This window comes from Sapajus apella, unplaced genomic scaffold, assembly GCF_009761245.1.
Source record: "Sapajus apella isolate SASKATOON/1434 unplaced genomic scaffold, GSC_monkey_1.0 scaffold58, whole genome shotgun sequence".
NCBI classification, from domain to species: domain Eukaryota; kingdom Metazoa; phylum Chordata; class Mammalia; order Primates; family Cebidae; genus Sapajus; species Sapajus apella.
The window spans coordinates 3,677,736-3,698,828 of record NW_022436998.1 but is presented as its reverse complement, the minus strand read 5'-3'; the positions used below and the strand labels follow the sequence as shown (position 1 = coordinate 3,698,828).

The 21,093-nt window shown below is 38.0% G+C and overlaps 1 protein-coding gene across 4 annotated transcripts in view; it reads left to right on the top strand.

Moving 5' to 3' along the window:
* Window positions 1–20,672, top strand: part of BTAF1 (B-TFIID TATA-box binding protein associated factor 1) — a 99,575-nt gene extending 78,903 nt beyond the window's left edge. For 2 of the 4 annotated variants that reach the window (XM_032245547.1, XM_032245548.1), the window contains 8 exons: window positions 2,279–2,425; window positions 2,515–2,645; window positions 5,437–5,562; window positions 7,877–8,029; window positions 13,875–14,086; window positions 15,978–16,137; window positions 16,515–16,685; window positions 18,353–18,604. In XM_032245547.1, coding sequence (XP_032101438.1) covers window positions 2,279–2,425; window positions 2,515–2,645; window positions 5,437–5,562; window positions 7,877–8,029; window positions 13,875–14,086; window positions 15,978–16,137; window positions 16,515–16,685; window positions 18,353–18,496 — 1,244 coding nt within the window. In that variant the 3' untranslated portion in view covers window positions 18,497–18,604. Of the gene's footprint in view, window positions 1–2,278; window positions 2,426–2,514; window positions 2,646–5,436; window positions 5,563–7,876; window positions 8,030–13,874; window positions 14,087–15,977; window positions 16,138–16,514; window positions 16,742–17,046; window positions 18,278–18,352 lie in introns of those variants that run through there. The other 2 variants (XM_032245545.1, XM_032245546.1) reach the window with 2 other exon arrangements.
* The last annotated feature ends 421 nt before the right edge of the window (window positions 20,673–21,093 follow it).

Sequence of the window (21,093 nt, the reverse complement as noted above, 5' to 3'; positions counted from 1 at the left end):
TTTTTTTTTTTTTTTTTTTTTTTTTTTTAATATATATTTGCCAGATGGAGGATAATTGGTATTTGGCAGTGAATTTAAGAAGATTTTTTTTTTTGAGTTATAGGAATGATAATTTTCCAGTATATAATTATTGCTTGCTTAATGGTTCATTGGTATGTAGTACTATCTGAACAAACCATGTTTTAAAAGTCATTTTTAAAATGTAATTTTAGACTATGTAAATAGAAATCTATGTCCAAATTATGAAAGACATAAAAATTAGACTGTACTCCACACTGGCTATTCTCCTTCCTTAGTAGTACACTGCAATCTCATTTAGCATTGAAAAGCTAGAGCTGAGTACAGGTGAATCATCATATAGTAGAAGTGTGAATACCTGATATCGGGAGGAAACTGAAGGCAAATGATTGTAGAAGTTTATCTTGGGAACGGAAGGAGATAGGTATGTAGATATCTTTAGATACTTTTGAGAAATTCTGTGGTCTTCCAGAAGAATTGGTTGCAAATGTTCACATCTAGCTTGGATAGCCAACTTTCGTGGGAAGACCTTCAATCATTCTCTACTTAGAAGTAAACCCTACGTGACCTAAGGTTCCTTCCAACTTTGAAAATTGATGGTTCTTTATGTACTTACCTACTTTTTCCTTTTTTGTTTTTTGAGACAGGGCCTCACTCTCACTTAGGCTGGAGTGCAGTGTTGTGATTTCAGTTCACTGCAACTTCCACTTCCTAGGCTCAAGCAGTCCTCCCACTTCAGCCTTCCAAGTAGCTGGGGCTACAGGTCCATGCCACCATGCCCAACTAAATTTTTTTGTATTTTTTGTAGAGACAGGATTTCGCCATGTTTCCAGGCTATCTTGACCTCAAGTGATCTGCCTGCCTCCGCCTCCCAAAGTGCTGAGGTTACAGGCATGAGCCACTGGGGCTGGCCACTTTTTCTTTTAAATATATTTTTGGTGATGTACTGATTATTTTAAGGGTTAGTGTTTTGTCCATTAAGTGAACACTGCAGATTTTAGTAATCACATGAGATAATTACAAGCCTTTCTAAATTTATCAAAAGTTTAAAAATATAAGGCCGGGCGTGATGGTTCATGCCCGTAATCCCAGCACTTTGGGAGGCTGAGGCAGGTGGATCACCAGAGGTCAGGGGTTTGAGACCAGCCTGGCCAACATGGCAACACCCTGTCTCTACTAAAAATATAAAAATTAGCCAGGCACAGTGGTGCATATCTGTGATCCCATCTACTTGGGGGAGTGAGGCAGGAGAATCACTTGAACCCACGAGCTGGAGGTTACAGTGAGCCAAGATCATGCCATTGCACTCCAGCCTGGGCAACAGAGTGAGACTCCAAAAAAAAAAAAAGTTTAAAAATATAATTAAAAGGGAAAAAAGACTCTTTAGGCTGAATTACCAAGATTTATTATGCTTCAATTTAAAGTTATGGAAACATCATAGTAATTTAAAATAATGTTATTGCTTTTACTTGGTTCTGACATCAAAAGAAGTTTTTTGGTTTTTAGTTCTTTGCTTAAAGGCCCTTTCTTTTCCACTTCCTTACAAAAGCCACAGTGGCCCAGAGTCAGGGTGCAGAGCCTGAGTAGGATTGGAAGGGTGTCCAAATGAGAGGATAGCCTAACATGGTGAGCCAGAGCCACAGCCTGAGCAGGGTGAGGAGGGATTCTGAAAGGGAAAGGTGGGTAAAAGGGTGCCTTAGGACCTGCACCTATCAGGAAAGCATCTGAGATTAAAAAGTGCTAGTTTCTTTTTCTTTTTTTCCGTGAAACTTCAATAGTAGAATTGGAAAGAATCTGTGCCTTTGCATTGTGACCCATAAATACTAAGTGAGCTTGACTTATAACCAAATTCTAATAGGTTTTTGTTGTTGATGATGATGATGATGATGATGATATGGTAATATTGGCCACATTCCTTAAATCTTGCTGTTAATTTGAGTGTCAAAGATAAAATGATAAGAAACTTATCTTTGTGCTCTTCTATGTACTACTTTATGAATGCCAGCAGTAAATTACAAACACTATAGACCAAGGCTTATTGTAGTGAAGGAGACTTGAGGATTTCCCTCAGATAGGATAGAGTGTTTTCTCCAAGGATACGGACCAGAATGTTATACACTAGAATAAAGCCTTACACCATATGCCTAAAAATGCAGTGATAATCTCTCATCTATATCATTGTAATGGGCTTTCATTAATGTTACATCATTTTAGTTGTAAGGAAATAATCCTAGTACAAAAGATAATTGGTTTTTCTGTTTACAGAACAATGTTTTGGAGCTGTGGTCATTATTTGATTTCCTCATGCCAGGATTTTTGGGTACTGAACGCCAGTTTGCTGCTCGATATGGTAAACCTATATTAGCAAGTAGGGATGCTCGAAGCTCCAGTCGAGAGCAAGAAGCAGGTATGAAAAAGATGTAATTATAACCCTGTGTAAGTGAATATAATTTTTTCTTAACTTTTTTGAAGCCATTCTCTCTTAACTGTTAACAGGTGTTCTTGCTATGGATGCACTTCACCGACAAGTACTGCCATTTCTTTTGAGAAGAATGAAAGAAGATGTTCTGCAGGATCTTCCACCTAAAATTATTCAAGACTATTATTGTACTCTTAGTCCTCTGCAGGTTAGAAATCTCATGTGTATCATTGTTGGTGGTATGTTTATCAGTAGATTGTTTTGTATGAGCCACAAAACTATTGAGTAAAGGGGCTTAGCCTTTGGCTTTATCAGATGCAGATAGTCTAAATGATGTGGATGTGAGTTTAAGCGCATGCATTTTGAATATAGCATTAAAACAAAATTCAGTATCATAGTTGCTTTAAAAAATTTTTTTTTAAGAGACAGGGTTGCCGGCGCGGTGGCTCACGCCTGTAATCCCAGCGCTTTGGGAGGCCGAGGCGGGTGGATCACGAGGTCAAGAGATCGAGACCATCCTGGTCAACATGGTGAAACCCCGTCTCTACTAAAAATATAAAAAATCAACTGGGCATGGTGGCGCGTGCCTGTAATCCCAGCTACTCAGGAGGCTGAGGCAGGAGAATTGCCTGAACCCAGGAGGCGGAGGTTGCAGGGAGCCGAGATCGCGCCATTGCACTCCAGCCTGGGCAATAAGAGCGAAACTCCATCTCAAAAAAAAAAAAAGAGACAGGGTTTTACTCTGTTACCCAGGCTGGAGTGCAGTAACACAGTCATGACTCACTGCAGCCTTGATTTCTGGGTTCAAGCGATTCTCCTGCCTCAGCCCCCCAAATAGCTAAGACTACAGGCATGTACCACACACCTGGCTAATTTTTTAATTTATGTAGAGACTGGGTCTTGCTGTGTTGCCCAGGCTGGTCTCAGAATCCCAGGATAAAGCAGTCCTCCCACCTGGGCCTTCCAAAGTGCTGGGATTATAGGCATGAGCCACAGCGCCCAGCCTATAGTTGCTTTCTTATGTGTCTAGTTAATTGAAAAGATTGCAAGGTTAAATTGAAAAAGAAATAAGCCAATGTTTATAAAGGCCAAAAATCTGCCTCTGTGTTGTCATGCTGTCCTCACATTATAGGTATTATTAATCCCCATTTTTGCAAATAAAGGGACATTCAGGAAAGTTGCATAGCTTGGCTATGGTCATAAAATTGTGCAGTGCTTAATGGCGTGGGTAATTTCTCAGAAATGCATTAGACAATTTTGTCATTGTGCAAAAATAGAGTGTACTTACACAAACCTAGATGATATAGCCGATTGTTCCTAGGCTACAAACCTGTACAGCATGTTACTGTACTGAGTACTGTAGGCAGTGGCAACACAATGGTATTTGTATATCTAAGCATAGAAAAGGTATGGTAAAAACACACTATTATATCTTGTGGGATGACCATTTTTTATATGTAGTCCGTTGTTGACCTCAATGTCCTTGTGTAGTGTATGACTATATATCAGAGCCGCGTTTCAAACCTTGGTCCTCATTCATTCCCTTTGAAGTGTTATTTTATTATTATTTTTTTTAGTGGGCAAGCATCTCAATCAGAAGTATGATTTTTTTACCTATAAATGCTCAAAATAAATTTTGCCTTTTGCACAGTTCTGATTTTGTACATAAAGACCATTATTAAAGGAATTTATTGTGAGCTTGTGTTTTTTTGAGACAGAGTCTCACTCTGCCACCCAGTCTGGAGTGCAGTGGCACGATTTCAGCTCACCACAACCTCTGCCTCCCAGGTTCAAGCAGTTCTCCTGCCTCAGCCTCCTGAGTAGCTGAGATTACAGGCACCCATCACCACGTCCGGCTAATTTTTTGTATTTTTAGTAGAGATGGGGTTTCACCATGTTGGCCAGGCTGGTCTTGAACTACCGGCGCCAGGTGGTCCACCCACCTCGGCCTCCCAAAGTGCTGGGATTACAGGCGTGAGCCACTGCACCTAGCCCGCCTTGTACTTTTCTAAGGAACTAAATGGAAACTGTTCTTGCCTTAGTAAGACATGGTCTCTGGGTCAGAATTTTCTCTTTGAAAATTTTTTTATTGTGTAGGACTTGTACATGTCAATCTATCTTACTATTAAGATTTGATTCACTATGGTCAAATGAATAAAAGATATACATACCCAGAAATTTTCCTTTTCCCCCTCCAGTATAGATGGTTAACCTGTTAGCAGAGATTCATCTATTCAACTTAGACAGGATAAGAGGCTGGGAGTTCCGTGATTCTTCTATACTATCTGCCTCATCTCTGAGGCCCCCCCTTTCTTCATTTGTAAAAGTTAATATTTCTTGAAAGGAATATTTAGAAGTAATGAAATGAAGACTTCTTAAAGTAGGTACGATAAAGAAAAGATGTCACGTGAAAAATATGTGGTGATATACTAGTGGTGGCACTATAACTGTAGGCATAAAACACATTTAAGTAATCAATCTAGAGAAAGGGAGCTCCAAAGAAAAGTGGCATTTTGGCTTTGTTAAGCATTCACAGATTTTTTACTATCTGACATATGTTCCCCTTTTAGGCTAGCAGTAACATTTTTGTAAAATTTGGTGTCCTGGTACATACATACAGGTTCTTGATCATGTAACTTCATTTAAGGAAGATTTTTCTCATTTGCTTCTAAGGGTTCAGATTTTCTTCTATTGGTAATGTATTTCTTTTCCTGCACAGTAGAAAAATAGAGTCCAGGACTATTTGACTTGTATTTTTCATATTTTTTAGCAGCCAAGCTTCATGTGTTTATACTTGTTTTCTAAATGTAATTTTAAAGGAATTTACCAAGATGGAGTGGATAATCTGTAATTCCTATAGTGAATTGGAAATATCACAATTTGTTTTCATTAATGAGAGCTGACTTAAATTACTGTTGTTTTGGCCTTTGCTAGTTACATGTTTTGAACAATTGAAAATAAATATACTCACATCTTCTCTCATGGGGGTCATTTTACAGGTTCAGCTCTATGAAGATTTTGCTAAGTCTCGTGCCAAGTGTGATGTTGATGAAACAGTTTCCTCAGCTGCACTTTCTGAAGAAACTGAAAAACCAAAGCTTAAAGCTACAGGCCATGTATTCCAGGTATAGATTACATTCTACTTTTTTTTTTTTTTGAGATGCAGTTTCACTCTGTCACCCAGGCCAGAGTGTAGTGACGCGATCTTGGCTCACTGCAACTGCTGCCTCCCGGGTTCAAACAATTCTCATGACTTAGCCTCCCGAGTAACTTGGATCACAGGTGTGTGCCACCACACCTGGCTAATTTTTGTATTTTTAGTAGAGTTAGGGTTTCGCCATGTTGGCAAGGCTGGTCTCAAACTCCTGACCTCAAGTGATTCACCTGCCTTGGCCTCCCAAAGTGCTGGGATTACAGGCATGAGTCACTGCATCCAGCTCATTCCACTTTTTAAATGTTGAAGAATGATTTTTAATGAGGTACTTTTTATATGGAACAATAAAATATGGATCTATGTATATATATATTTCAATATTTTATATATATTTATTCTTGAAAATAAGTTAAATGCCTATTTAGTATTAAGTACTTTAATATTAAAATTAAATGTACAGAATGCAATGTATGTTTGTATATTACATGAAAAGAAGGGTTTTAGAATAGAGAGTTTTTTGCTTTTTTATTCAGAAAATATTAGAATACCTACTACATGCAGTAATTTTTCAAAGCTCTGGGGTTACTTAAAACAGTGGATAAAACAGACAGACTCCTTCTCTGGTAGAGATGAAAAATACCGAAGTATGTATTATGTAAGACAAAGCAGGTAATGTGGTTAGTGAGTATCAGAGTTCAGGGTAGCTTGTGGTTTCATAATCGAGGGGCTAGGGACTGCCTCACTGAGAAGGTAACATTTGAGCAAAGATCTGAAGGAGGACTGAGGCATGCAGGTATATAGGGGGAAGTGATTCCAGGCAGAGGATGCAAAAAGTACAGTCAAGACAGATCATGCCTCATATGCTTGAGAGAACAGCAAATGAAAAAGAGGTAGCAAGTGTCACCTTAACTTTTTCTTTCCCTCTTGAATATTCCACCACAGAAAATCTCCTGCCAATAGTTTAAGTACTGTAGCATTTTTAAAGATAGAAGAAGGAAAAGGTAGTTGCGAAGACCTAATTTTATTTTTTTTTAAGAGAAGGGGTCATGCTTGTTGCCCAGCATGGAGTGTGGTGTTGTGATCATAGCTTACTGCAACCTCAGACTTCAGGGCTCAAGCAATCCTCAGCCTCAGCTTCCTTAGTAGGTAGGACTACAGGTGCACACCACCACAACCTGGCTAATTTTAAAAAATTTTTTTAGTGATAATGTCTCACCATATTGCCCAGGCTGGTGTTGAACTTCTGACCTCAAGTGATCCTGCCTACTCAGCTTCCTAAGTAGCTGGGTTTATAGGTGTGAACCACCGCACCTGGCCTCTCCCACAATTTTTAATCCCAGTGTTCAGCGCTGTCTTGAGCCTTGCTGATGGAGCTTATAATAAAAAACTCTGTGCCAAGGGTGAGACCCAAATCTTAAGCCAAGTAAGTGGCAGAAGAGAAAGTGTGGCTGAGTCAGAGAAGAGACCATATAAGGTTCTGTTTCACAAACACAACCACTTGAGACAATCACCTAGCTCCCCTTCCCTCCTCTCTTCTACTGAATCAGAATAATGTGTAGAAGGGAGAGAATTTCAGGTTTATAAGGTCCTCAAGAATTTTTTTTTTTTTTTGATACGGAGTCTTGCTCTGTTGCCCAGGCTGGAGTGCAGTGGCATGATCTTGGCTCACTGCAGCCTCTGCCTCCTGGGTTCAAGTGATTCTCCTGCCTCAGCCTCCTAAGTAGCTGGAATTACAGGCACCCACCACCACGCCCGGCTAATTTTTGTATTTTTAGTAGAGACAGGGTTTCACCATGTTGTCCAAACTGGTCTCAAACTCCTGACCTCAGATGGTCAGACCACCTCAGCCTCCCAAAGTGCTGGGATTACAGGGGTGAGCCACCACGCCTGGCCAGAAATTTTTATACTCACTGAAGTTTGAGCAACTTTTCTGTCCAAAATGATGCCTGGTTCCAGAAGCATCGGTCTGCATTAGCAGGTATTTTGAATGGGAAAGAGTTTTAAAGGAAACAACTAAGACACCCAGTTTGCCATGAGAAGCTCATTGGTGGGGGAGACATATATAAACAGTACAATTTATATGCATTATAAATGTCCGCATAGAAATATATACAAACTGCACAAGAATCTCAAATGAGACATTTGAACTGGTTCTTGAAGAATGAGTAGAAGTTTGCCAAGCAAGAAGGGAGAGAAAGGCATTCTAAACAGCATAGGAAAAGATACAGAGATTAAAATATGTGATATGCGAAATTGACTCATACATATGTTTTTTCCTCTTAAAGGCATTACAGTACTTACGTAAACTGTGTAACCATCCAGCATTAGTTTTAACACCTCAACATCCAGAATTCAAGACTACTACTGAAAAACTGGCAGTTCAGAATTCTTCTCTACATGATATACAACATGCCCCTAAGCTCTCAGCTTTGAAACAAGTATGTATGTCTTTTAACTGCTACATATGTGTTACACACCAGGAATATAAATTCTTGGCAAATTTGCTTAAAGATTACTATGTTTACCATTTATTTTTAAATTTGGATCTGTTAAGTTTTTGATACAGCTTTTTAAAAAAATGTGCTTAAAATATATATAGCACAAAATATGCCATTTTAACCATTTTAAGAGTGTAAATCTGAGGCATTAATTATATTTACAATGTTGTATAACCATCACCACTATCTTATTTCTCAAATATTTCCACCACCGAAACAGAAACTCTATATTCATCAAGCAATAATTCTTCATTCTCCCTTCCTCTAGCCCCTGGCAATCTCTAATCTACTTTCTATATGAATTTGCCTGTTCTAAATATTTCATTTAAGTGAGATCATAAAATATTTGTCATTTGTGTCTTAGTTTTATGGATACGCCACATTTCATTTATCCATTTATATGTCAGGGGACACTTGGGTTGCTTTCACCTTTTAGCTATTGTGAATAATGCTGCAGTGAACATTGGCTTACAAGTATCCATCTGAGTTACTCTTTTCGAGAAGTTCTTTTGGCTAGAGACTAAGGAGTGGAATAGGTAGGTCATAGAGTATTTCCGTGTTTAACATTCTCAAGAACTGCAAAATGAGAACTATTTTTCACAATGGCTACACCATTTTACATTCCCACCAGCAACCCTGTACCAGGGTTCCAGGTTCTTCATATCCTTGCCAACACATGTTAATTTCTTTTTTTAATTACAGTCATTCTACTAGGTATGAAATAACTCCTTGTGAATTTGATTTGCTATTCCCTAATGACTAATGATGTTGAGCATCTTTTGTGTGCTTATTGGACATTTCTATATCTTCTTTAGAAAAATGTCTATTCAAATTCTTTACCCATTTTCATTGGATTGTTGCTCTTGAATATGAGTTTGAGAAGTTTTGTTTTGTTGTTGTGGTTTTTTTTTTTTTTTCTTTTATTTGAGATGTTGGTCTTGAACTCCTGGCCTCAAACGATCCTCCCACCTGGGCCTGCCAAAGCCCTGGGATTATAGGCATGAGCTACCACACCCTGCTGAGAAGTTCTATATAATTCTGGATATTAAAACCCTTATCAGACATATGATTTGCAGATATTTCCTCCCATTCTATAAGGTTATCTTTTTACTTTCTTGATAATGTCTTCCATGGTTTCTAATGAGAAATTAGATGTTATACTGGAAATATAACACCTGTTATTGGAGATTTTTTTTTTTTTTTTTTTTTTTTTTTTTTTTGAGATGGAGTCTTGCTCTGTCTCCCAGTCTGGAGTGCAATGGCACGATCTTGGTTCACTGCAACCTCCGTCTCCTGGGTTCAAGTGATTCTCCTGCCTACAGGCGTGTGCCACCATGCCCAGCTACTTTTTGTATTTTTAGTAGAGACGAGGTTTCACCATTTTGGCCAGGATGGTCTCGATCTGTTGACCTCATGATCCACCCACCTCAGCCTCCCAAAGTGCTGGGATTACAGGCATGAGCCACTGTGCCTGGCCTGAATATCCCTTTTATGTGGCCATTTGCTTTTTGCTTGCTGCTTTCAGGATTCTCCTTGTCTTTCAACAGTTTATAATATGTGTCAATGTGGATTTCTTTATTTTACTGGGAGCTGCATATTCTGTCATTTGACTGATGTTACCCTCTTGGTGTTGCTTTTAAAAATTAATTTTTAAAAAAATTCTAAGATTTCGAAAGATAAGAGAACCAATTTCAAGCACCAAAATGTTAGCACTAATGTCATTTAGTACTAACTACCCTTATAAATGACAATTTTGTTGTAAAATCTAGACTTTAGTAATTGTTTTAGCTTGTAGTCAGTAGTTATTTTGGCCTAAAGCTCATTGAGAACAACTAATGAATGAAGATTTTAGATTTCACATAGGTTAATGTGGAAAACGTTATCTAATAGTGTATCTGGCATATATATCCAAATATGTATTCTTATGTCACTAAACATAAAATGGACTGTTTACTTTCACACCATAAAATTGATGAATGAGTGTTACATTTAAATATATGGAATGGTTTTCTTGTTTAACCAAACCTTGCTGTATAGGTCTTCATATAAAATATTCGTGGTTTTCCTAACATAGCTAGTACATTAGGTAAAGCTGTAAGATATACTTAGTCAAGGAGTCCTCTAATTAGATCTGTTTCCAAATAAAAATTGAATTTCATCCATATTTGAATTATACATAGGCTCTTACAGGTTTTGTGTTTGTTTTTTTTTTTTCAGCAGTTGCTACTTAAATTGATAGAGTGTGCTTCTTGTCATCCTGACACTTTTGAATTAAGATGCTTAGGAAGTCTGCAACTTAAAGAGGTCCAAATTATTTTTGGCTGTCCTCATGGAAGAATTTTCTAGTAGCCTTCTTTTCCATTTTCTTTTTTTTTTTCAGCCAGAGTAAAGGTTCTGTCTCAGGAAGGATACATTTATTTTTTTAATCTAAATATGTATATGCAGTGAAGTTAGAGAAGTCGTCTTACTTGATTTCTAAAAATCTGTCAGTAGAAACATGTTTATCAGCAAGTAGTGCTGGGAGAAGTATCTAATATTGCCAAAGCTAGAATGAAGAATTCTAGGAAGCTGTAATGATGAACTAAAACTCCAGGTTAAATTTAATGGAGATAAGCAAAGTCAGTTTTAAAAGAAAATACTTAAGTATATTTTGATTTTGTGAGACTTAGCAAATATTTTACATGAGGCAAAGTTGAATTTGAATTGATGGCAAATTCACTGTAAGATCTGTGTGAATTAGTTGCCAGTAAATAAAACTAATAGGATCTTAGGTGGGATTAATAACCATATATATAATGGCCAAAATGAGGGCATCATACTTTGTATTTCATACCAGTCAGAACAAATTTTGACTATTACAGTTTTGACCACTATACTTTAAGTGGAAGAACAAAAAGGTAAAACATCTAGAAGTCATTTTATATGAGGAATGATTGAAAAAACTGAGGTAATTGAGCCTATGCTGAAGTTAGGGCAAGATAAAATTAAAATGCTCTCTAGGGAATCAGCTGGCCTCTCAGACACCATTATTAGATGGCCTTGGTAAATGTTTGCTAGAGTCTAGTAATCAATCAACTTTTCAAGGCCCTGAACTAGATCAGTGTCTCAGGGCAGACTCAAGTTATAGATTAGCGAGGACACCAGAGTATCAGTTCTCCTGCCAGACAGGAATACTCATGTCAAATGAATGAGTATTTACTAGGATAGCTGCACCAGGGAAAGATTACATTAGGAAGAGTGTCTGGTAAGTATGGACTTGGAGAAGTCCTAGTTGGATATCCTTAAACTGGTTATCTTTAATGTTTTGACATTGCTATGGGACTGAGATAATTGAGTGTGCATGACACAGACATTCCTGATAAAATTTCACTCTCTGGAACTCTTGTGGGATTTATATAGAATGTCCCACTGATGATATCACTTCTTTTTCTTCTCCTAGAAAGAGGGTCACTCTGTCACTCAGGCTGGAGTACAGTGGTGTGGTCCTAACTCCAACCTCAAACATCTGGGCTCAAGCAATCCTTCCACCTCAGCCTCCCAAGTAACTAGGACTACAGGCGTGTGCTACCACACCTGGCTAATTTTGTTTTTTGTTTTTGTTTTTGTTTTTTTTTAGAAATGGGGTCTTCCTATGTTGCCCAGGCTGGTCTTGAACTTCTGGCCTCAAGCAGTCTTCCCACATTGGCATCCCACAGTGCTGGGATTATAGGGATAAGCCACTATGCTCAGCCAATATCACATTATTTATACTGGGTACCACACAGTCACATCTCTCCTGAGTCACCTTAGATAGGACTTTTAAAAAGAAACAGCTTGAATAGTAATTTGATTGCAGATTTAAGGGCAAGACGTAGGGATAATTACATTGATCAGACTTCTTTATTTGGAGGAATGCCTCCCTCGTATACCATATGCCTACTATATAATAAAAATTAAACTTTAAGGGCTGTCAGGTAGAAGAGTGAGAACATGTGTTGTTCCACAAGCATTGAGTTGTAACAATAGAGGTGAAGTGTCACCTACCAGGGAAGATTATTAGAGACTCGGTGCCCAAAGTTTTTATTGGGGGCTGGTCACATATACTCCCTTTGCCTAGCATGAATCAAAATTCCAGACCCTCAGAAGGCAGGTTTCAGCCTAAATTACATTATTTGCACAATAGTTTAGGCACACTAAACTATCATTACCAAATAGGAACTAATGGGAAGACTCCTGAAATCCAAGTTCCAAACTTCAACCTTACAAAGATGACTTTCTGAAGAAAACTATGTCCTTTTCTGTACAACACCGTAAGTGTTTTACATTGAGTTTGGAGTCTGCCTGGATGGGCTTTTGGTTATCTTTCCTATTGAAACTTTTGGTTTTTTGAGTAACTTCTGTTAGTAGAAAGGAGAAAGCATCCTGCATTAAGATCTTAGATTGGCCCGATGCAGTGGCTCATGCCTGTAATCCCAGCACTTTGGGAGGCTGAGATGGGCAGATTACCTGAGGTCAGGAGTTTGAAACGAACATGGCGAAACCCCATCTCTATAAGATTACAAAAATTAGCTGGGAATGGTGGCAGGCGCCTGTAATCCCAGCTACTCGGGAGGCTAAAGCAGGAGAATCTCTTGAACCCGGAAGGTGGAGGTTGCAATGCGCCGAGATCATGCCACTGCACTTCAGCCTGGGCAATAGAGGAAGACTCCAGCCCCCTCCCACCACCACAAAAAAAAAATCTTAGATTTTGTTTTTTCAACCTCTGCCTTCCGGGTTCCAGAGATTCTCCTGTCTCAGCCTCCTGAGTAGCTGGGACTACAGGCATGTGCCACCATACCTGGCTAATTTTTATATTTTTAGTAGAGATGGGGTTTTGCCATGTTGGCGCGGCTGGTCTTGAACTCTTGACCTCAAGTGATCTGCCTGCCTCGGCCTCCCAAAGTGCTGGGATTACAGGTGTGAGCCACCACCCCTGACCCAGATCTTAGATTTTGAACAGAGTTCAGTAGGTAAAATACTGTGGATGAAGAAGAGTACTATTGGGTATACTAGGTTTGTCAAATGGATCTAAACATGATTCTCTTGGATTTTATTCACTCATTTATTAATTGTACTTGGTATGTGCAAGGCACCAAACCACTTTAGAAAGCAGTATAAATGATCTATAGCAAAGTGTGGTTTCTGCCATTAAAGATGTTGGTCTACAGATATAGTAATAAAATAAGCTCTTTTGTCAAGAATCCAAATCTAGCTAATTGCTTCTTTTCTATAATTTTGTTTTCTACCAAATGTGGCTACTCCATTGTTTGCTTCGTACATTATTGAGTAACCCTTTGTGAACCAGTTTTCCTGTGGCATCTTCTTTATCATTACTCTCAATAAACATTTATTGAGGCATTAGTGACCCTCAAGGATTGAGGAAAAGGAAAGTAGGTTTGTTAGATAAACTTCTGGGCCAAGCATGGTGGCTCATGCCTGTAATCCTAGCACTTTGGGAGGCCAAGGCAGGAGGATCATTTGAGCTCAGGAGTTCAAGTCCAGCCTGAGAAATATGGTGAGACCTTGAGTCTATAAAAATTAAAAATTAAAACTTCTGAAAAGGTGACCGGGGAACTCTAAGCCTGAGCACCTCAAAAACCAGTGTGCCACAGGGTGACAGATAGCTGCAGCCCAAAGTGCTAATCTGCCTTACAGGTTTCAGGTACATTTAACCTTTTCTTGCCAGAGAGAGAAATATTTGTCACCATGAGATTGGTTACCTACTTTTATTGAACATCTATGAAGTGATTTTTTTTTTCTTCCTAAGTTGCTGTTGGACTGTGGTTTGGGAAATGGCAGCACTTCTGAGACTGGCACAGAGTCTGTTGTGGCTCAGCACAGGATACTGATCTTCTGTCAGCTGAAAAGCATGCTTGATATAGTAGAGCATGATCTCCTCAAACCTCACTTGCCCTCTGTCACTTACTTGAGATTAGATGGCAGCATACCTCCTGGTCAGAGACATTCCATTGTTTCCCGGTAAGTGGCTTCTAAGACTCTTATTTATAAATAAATCTATTACTTACATAGAAGTTTGCCCTATGAAATATTTTCATTGGCTAAATATCTGCAAATGGTTTGTGTGATTCACCCCAAATAACCGCCTTTTAAAATATAGAACTACAGAAATATAATCGAATAGATTATTTGTTCAGTAAATGAAAAGGTATGGCTCTAATAGGAATGCACTCTGAAGAGCATGAAAGAAATTTAAGGCATAAAACCAACAGTAGAGATGACTCCTTTCCCCCTTACGTTTTTGGGAGGATTAGGGTAAGAGGAACCAAACAAGTGGCTTAGCTAAAATCTCCATCCTAATCCCTGTTTCTGTGCTGATAACAAGTTGGAATCTAGCTCAGCTAGGAAGGAGAACTGGTACTGCAGTGTTTATATGTGGTCTGCAGCCTCTACTTTTAAAATCTCAGGGGTTGCTTTCTTTTAAGTGCACATTCCTAGGTTCTGCTTAGTCCCAAAGCTGACAACTTCAAGAGTAGGCATTTTTGTTGTTGTTGAGACAGTCTTGCTCTCCCGCCCAGGCTGGAGTGCAATGGTACAGTCTTAGCTCACTGCACCCTCCGCCTCCTGGGTTCAAGTGATTCTCCTGCCTCAGCCTCCTGAGTAGCTGGGATTACGGGCACCCTCCACCATGTCTGGGTAATTTTTGTATTTTTAGTAGAGATTGGGTTTCAGCATGTTGGCCAGGCTGGTCTCAAACTCCCGACCTCCTGATCTGGCCATCGCGACCTTGCAAAGTCCTGGGATTACAGGCGTGAGCCACTGCACCCAGCCGAAGAGTAGGCTTTTTTAACAAATATCCCGGGCGGGTGCAGTGGCTCACGCCTTTAATCCCAGCACTTTGTGAGGCCAAGGCCAGAAGATTACTTGAGGTCAGGAGTTCAAGACCAGCTTGGACAACATGGTGAAACCCCGTCTCTACTAAAAATACAAAAATTTAGCTGGATGTGATGGCACATGCCTGCAATCCCAGCTATTCTGGAGGCCGAGGCAGGAAAATGACTTAAACCCAGGAGGCAGAGGTTGCAGTGAGCCGAAATCATGCCCCTGTACTCCAGCCTGGGCAACAGAGCGAGACTCCATCTCAAAAAAAATAAAAAGCATCCCTAAGAGATCATTAGGCATAATAAAGTTAGAGACCCAGGAAGGGGCTTTGAAGGCCTACACACTCAGGTTTGACTCCTTACTGTGCTGTTTAAGCCGTGTTCTCTTGAGCCTGTTTATCATTCACACAGCCTCAGTCTAAAATAGGGATATTGGTAATACCCTTATAGAGCTATTATAACAATAAAATAAAATAATGCATATAAAGTACAAAGCCCATTGCTTGACTTGTAGTAGGGTAATACATCATAGCTTGGTAGCTGCTATTTTTAATGTTAGGTTTTTCTTTTTCCTAAAAGTTAACAGATGTCCTTTGTCAGTGTCTTCTAGGACTAGTACAGTAGTAGCAACCCTAATACTCTCATTTTCTGTCTTCCCTGAATGAAAGTCTGGCTTGTTCTCACATTTATCTCTGTCCCATACTTTAAAGGTTCATAGTTTGGTTTTATCTTAATTATAATTAGCATTTAGTTATATTTTTGTGAGTTAGTCCTTACCTGATGTTACTAAATTCAATGCAGTTTGCCTTATTTTGTATTTATGAAATTCCTGACTCGCTTTGGAATGCTCTTTTTTACTAAAAACATTATGCATATTGAGAGGACATTTTTCTCAAGTGATCACAGAAGATCCCTGTCGTGGATTTTTAAAGCAGCGTTTTCATTTGTGCTCTTTAATTTTTATTTAACAGTTTTTGTTATAGGGCTTATAAGGAATGGACTAATTTTATTTTTGTTATCTATACTTTTAGGTTTAATAATGACCCATCTATAGACGTTCTGTTACTTACCACTCATGTTGGTGGCCTGGGACTTAACTTGACAGGCGCCGACACGGTAGTATTTGTGGAGCATGACTGGAATCCTATGCGAGATCTACAAGCCATGGACCGGGCCCATCGCATTGGGCAGGTAAAAGTCAGTTTTACCTCACAAATGTTAACCTGTGCACTGGAAAAATACTCCCCCAAAAAGATAGGAAACCTTGGTGCAGACCTTGCTCTGGTGTTAACAAGTGTTATCACCTTGGACAGATCACTTATCTCTTCTCTGGTGCCACTTCCTCATGCATTAAATGAGGTGCTAGCACTAAGAAAACCTGGATCACTGTCCATCCCTAATACTCTGTGATTTGCTGCACACATTTTGAGCTCGTGCGGCCAGACAAAATAAAAATCCAGCCCTAATTAGGTAGTAGAAAATAACAAGTCTACAAGCCCTCTGACTTGATGGAAGCTCAGAGCTTATCAATATATGTTACAGTTGGCTTAACTGTTTTTCTTATCCAGAAACGGGTGGTTAATGTATACCGACTGATAACCAGAGGAACATTGGAAGAAAAAATAATGGGGTTGCAGAAATTCAAGATGAACATAGCGAATACCGTTATTAGCCAAGAGAATTCTAGTTTGCAGAGCATGGGGACTGAGCAGCTTCTTGATCTGTTTACTCTTGATAAGGTAAAGAACTTACACAATTTGTTCTATCTGTGACTGCTAAGTTGAAAGTATTAAAGGAGCAGCAAGCCGGGCGCGGTGGCTCAAGCCTGTAATCCCAGCACTTTGGGAGGCCGAGGCGGGTGGATCACGAGGTCAAGAGATCGAGACCATCCTGGTCAACATGGCGAAACCCCGTCTCTACTAAACATACAAAAAATTAGCTGGGCATGGTGGTGCGTGCCTGTAATCCCAGCTACTCAGGAGGCTGAGGCAGGAGAATTACCTGAACCCAGGAGGCGGAGGTTGCGGTGAGCCGAGATCGCGCCATTGCACTCCAGCCTGGGTAACATGAGTGAAACTCCATCTCAAAAAAAAAAAAAAGGAGCAGCAAAATGGATTCACTTTAGTATCCATGAGATCACGCTTGGAGGGAATTTTTGGTGCCCAGATAAACTCTGCAGCATACTAGGGGACGTGTGAAGTTTTTTTTTTTAAATTGATGTCTTCATTATCTTGCCTCAGGGTTTCTTTCCTTAGTCCTTTTCTGCTAAAGCACAGCTTATCCTTGGAGTCAGTAAAACTCATGGTTCTTGGCCTTGCCTCCTGTTAACCGTTTACCTGAGGCAGATTATCTCCTCTGAGCTTCTATACCTATTTTACTACATGGTTGTGAGGTAAAATAATATATATATAAGCAGTCAGAAAGGATACCTAGTATAGATTCTCAATAAATAGTAGCCATTGTTATTATTGCAGATGATGGAACTAATGTATCAGATAACAATCTGTAATCAAAAGGATGCACCACTTGGAAGTATTAGTGAGACTAATATTGTAAAAAGCAATATAGTTAGATGTAAAGTCCTATGTAGATTCAGAAAATCCATTGCATACGTAGTGTAAATTATGGTGTGAAATAGCTGTTTATGATGAAATTAAAACTAGCTGTAATAACAGAAGTGTACTTTCAAGTAAGAGAAAATCATTCTGCCATAGTCTGTATATGTTAAACCACATTTGAATTATGTTTGATTTGGGGTGCTACATTTTAAATGGTAACAAATTAAGTCCCTGGTGGCCAGAATGGAGGCAGGTTCTTCAATCATGTCATATTGAAAGTTGAGATACTGACAGTCAAGATGAAGTTGGAAGAATGAGACATGTTTAACATAGAAAAAAGAAGGCTCAAAGAAACATACATAGTTGTCTTCAAATAGCTTTTATTCTGTTTGAAGGAATATTCTTATGGGTGACTTTAAGTGAGCAGAACTGGGCTCAGAGGGATGTTTTAGGGAAATGGCCTATTGCCATAAAGGCCACTATTTAGACAATTGTCAGAATTTCAAAACAGACTATATTTTAATATCAGTGTTAGATTTCCTTAATCTGATCTTTATATGTTATGTAAGAGAATATTCTTGTTCTTAGGAATACATGCTGATTCAAGGGATAAAAGGACGTGATGTCTACAACTTTCTCTCAAATTGTTAAGGGAAAAAACTGGTAACTTTATTTCTGACATCCATATATACATACACACATATATATAGGGAGAGAAAATGATGAAGCAAACAAATTCTTTGTTATGTTCTTATAATTCTTCCATAATTTTGATTTTAATGGAAAATATAATTTCTGAGGTTAACCTTTCATTTTTTTTTTTTTTTTTTTTGGCAATTTTTCTTAAGGATGGCAAAGCAGAAAAAGCTGACACCTCCACTTCTGGGAAAGCAAGTATGAAATCAATTCTTGAAAACCTGAGTGATCTTTGGGATCAAGAGCAGTATGATTCAGAGTACAGCCTGGAAAATTTCATGCATTCTCTCAAGTAACTATCAAATATTGTAAATGCAATTGCTGCTAGTTCAGTTACATTTCTGCTGATATTCAGCAAATTTCTAAGTTTATGGTGAACTTTTAACTCAATGTGTAAATAGATCTAGAGAATATTCAGCATAATGCTGACTCTTGTTTCACTGGGGGGAACAAGTTATTCTCCAATATTTGCACTGTATTAAATTTAAATGTTAATGTGAAATGGTTTAAATTTTACATGCTGAAAAGCTGCAGAGCAGAGGAACCAAACCAGGTTTATTTGTGCTACCAGGAGGTGTTCTTACTGGGAACGAGCCTCCCATCTTTAGTCACTTTGTACAGGATAATATCCATGAGTACTTTAGTGTTTATGTATGTTTTTTCTTTTAAATAGAACTTGTTTTTATAATTGATTTAAAATAGGGCTTTTTTTCTATAAAAGCCTTAATGAGCCATAATTTTAAGAATATAAGAATAATGACTATGATATTGGTCAGTCTTAGAACATGAAAATGTCAGACAATGAATTTAATCGGGCCCTTGGTAGAAGCCTTTATATATTTAATGCAGTTGCATAGTGTTTTTCAAATCTTTAACATCATTTTTTTCAACTTTTAAGATATAATATCAACTATTCTAACTCCAGGTAATGGTATATTTAAGGCTACCATAACATCCTATTTAGAGGGTGGTTTTTTTTTTTAATTTATCTAATGGCTACAATATAGCCAGATTCAAAGAACATATGTACTCAATAGGTTTCAATCATATATATAATATATTTTTTGTAACTATGAACATATACAGTTTTCCAGTAGATTTTACGCTGTTTAGAATTCCAACACCTATGGTGGAAAGACTTGTTTATTGGAGTAATGCATGACTGAAGCATAAAAGGGAGAGAGCATTTCTTTACATACACAAACATACATGAACATGCAAATCTATATGCATAGATGTACCTATCCTACAACCAAAAAAGGTGCCTCATATTGGCACTAAAATCATGTAGTTATACTGGGCAGCAATAATAATTGGGCATAAGGCTGATTATTCAATGGTGAGGGTAGGTATATGTAGATAGATGTGCATGTATGTGTTTGTATATATAATTTTGTAAGTTTCATGCATAAATTAATACATGCCTGTGTGCATACATGTATGGGATATATTTGTATATATATGTACAGGTAATAAACATCCCCAAGGTTTGTGGCTGGCCATACACATAGGCATCAGTTAACAACCATCAGACCTCAGCTGTACAATAACAGGTGTTTTGTTTAAAATCATTAAAATTATACTGTTCTGCAGCATTTAGAGATTTGTCACATTTCATTAGCTTTGACAAACATACTGTAACATTAAACCTAGCATTCCACAAGAGAATAAATATAAGATTGAAACTGTAAAATATATGCAACTGTGTGTTATTTTAGGAAATGGTCACTAGAAAGAACAAAAAATTATTCAGGTATAGAGGTTTTTTTTCCTCCATTGTTTAGGATTTTAACTCAAGACTTTATGTAGAACAACATTTCAGTATGAGTTGAATGTTTTTTATTAAGTATTTATTTGCTAGTTACATAAACCAGCTCTTTAACATAGCTCATAGTAATTGATATTTTCTAAGAATAAGTACAGAGCAATATATCATTAAAGGGCTATGAAGGAGAAAAAGAATTCACACAATAAAAATTAGTACTTTTTCCCCAATTTGAAATGTCAAATAGAACTAGAAGTCAGATATTTAGGCTGTTTAAACGTTGTAAGAGTTGAATCAAAAAGTGTGTATTTCTAGAAGGCTGGCTATGAAAATGATGAGTGATTGCTTCTGAATGGGAAACAGGAGTCAGGGCTGACAGGAAAACTTAGATTGGCTATAACATTTATAAAATAATCTTTTGAGTTGTGAAATAGTAAATCACACATTCCAACTTTTCCATAGAAAGGAAAACACATACACCGGTAAGAACTAAGTATTCTCAATTAAGTGATCCAGTCACTGTAGTACATCTTAAGAATAATGGAGAGATGTGGAGAATTGAACTGAGTAATGAATGATATTAAAGAACTGCTGTAATTTTTTGGATGTGATTTGATAGTTTTTGGATTGATTTGGTAGTTGTTTTCTTTTTCACTGTATGGGTGTGGGAAATAAAACAAGCATGACAGAATGTTAACTATTTTAAACTGGGAATTGGGTTCATGGATATCCATTGTACTATTTCCCTGGGTTTTTGTGTGTTTATGATAGGAAAATCACAAATCGTTAAAAATATAGATTCAGAGATTGTTAGTCTCATAATTTGGGTTTCTCATAGGAAAATCTTAACATTTGGGAACCTGGATATAATTTCCATTCATATATGCTTATTGTATATGCTTATTCTATAACCATTTCTCCAAAAAATATTCTAGTGAAAGGGTAAAAGTCTTTGGTGTTGAGACTGATTGAACTGGTATAGACTTATTCCTTCTGGATGGTTTATATGAACTTATTCAAAGTAAATATTCCACTGAAGCTATTTGAGAATGTGATCACTTACAGACAGAAGTGGAACTCGAACATAATAGAAATTATAGAAAAGTAACAAGTATTCCATCACACATC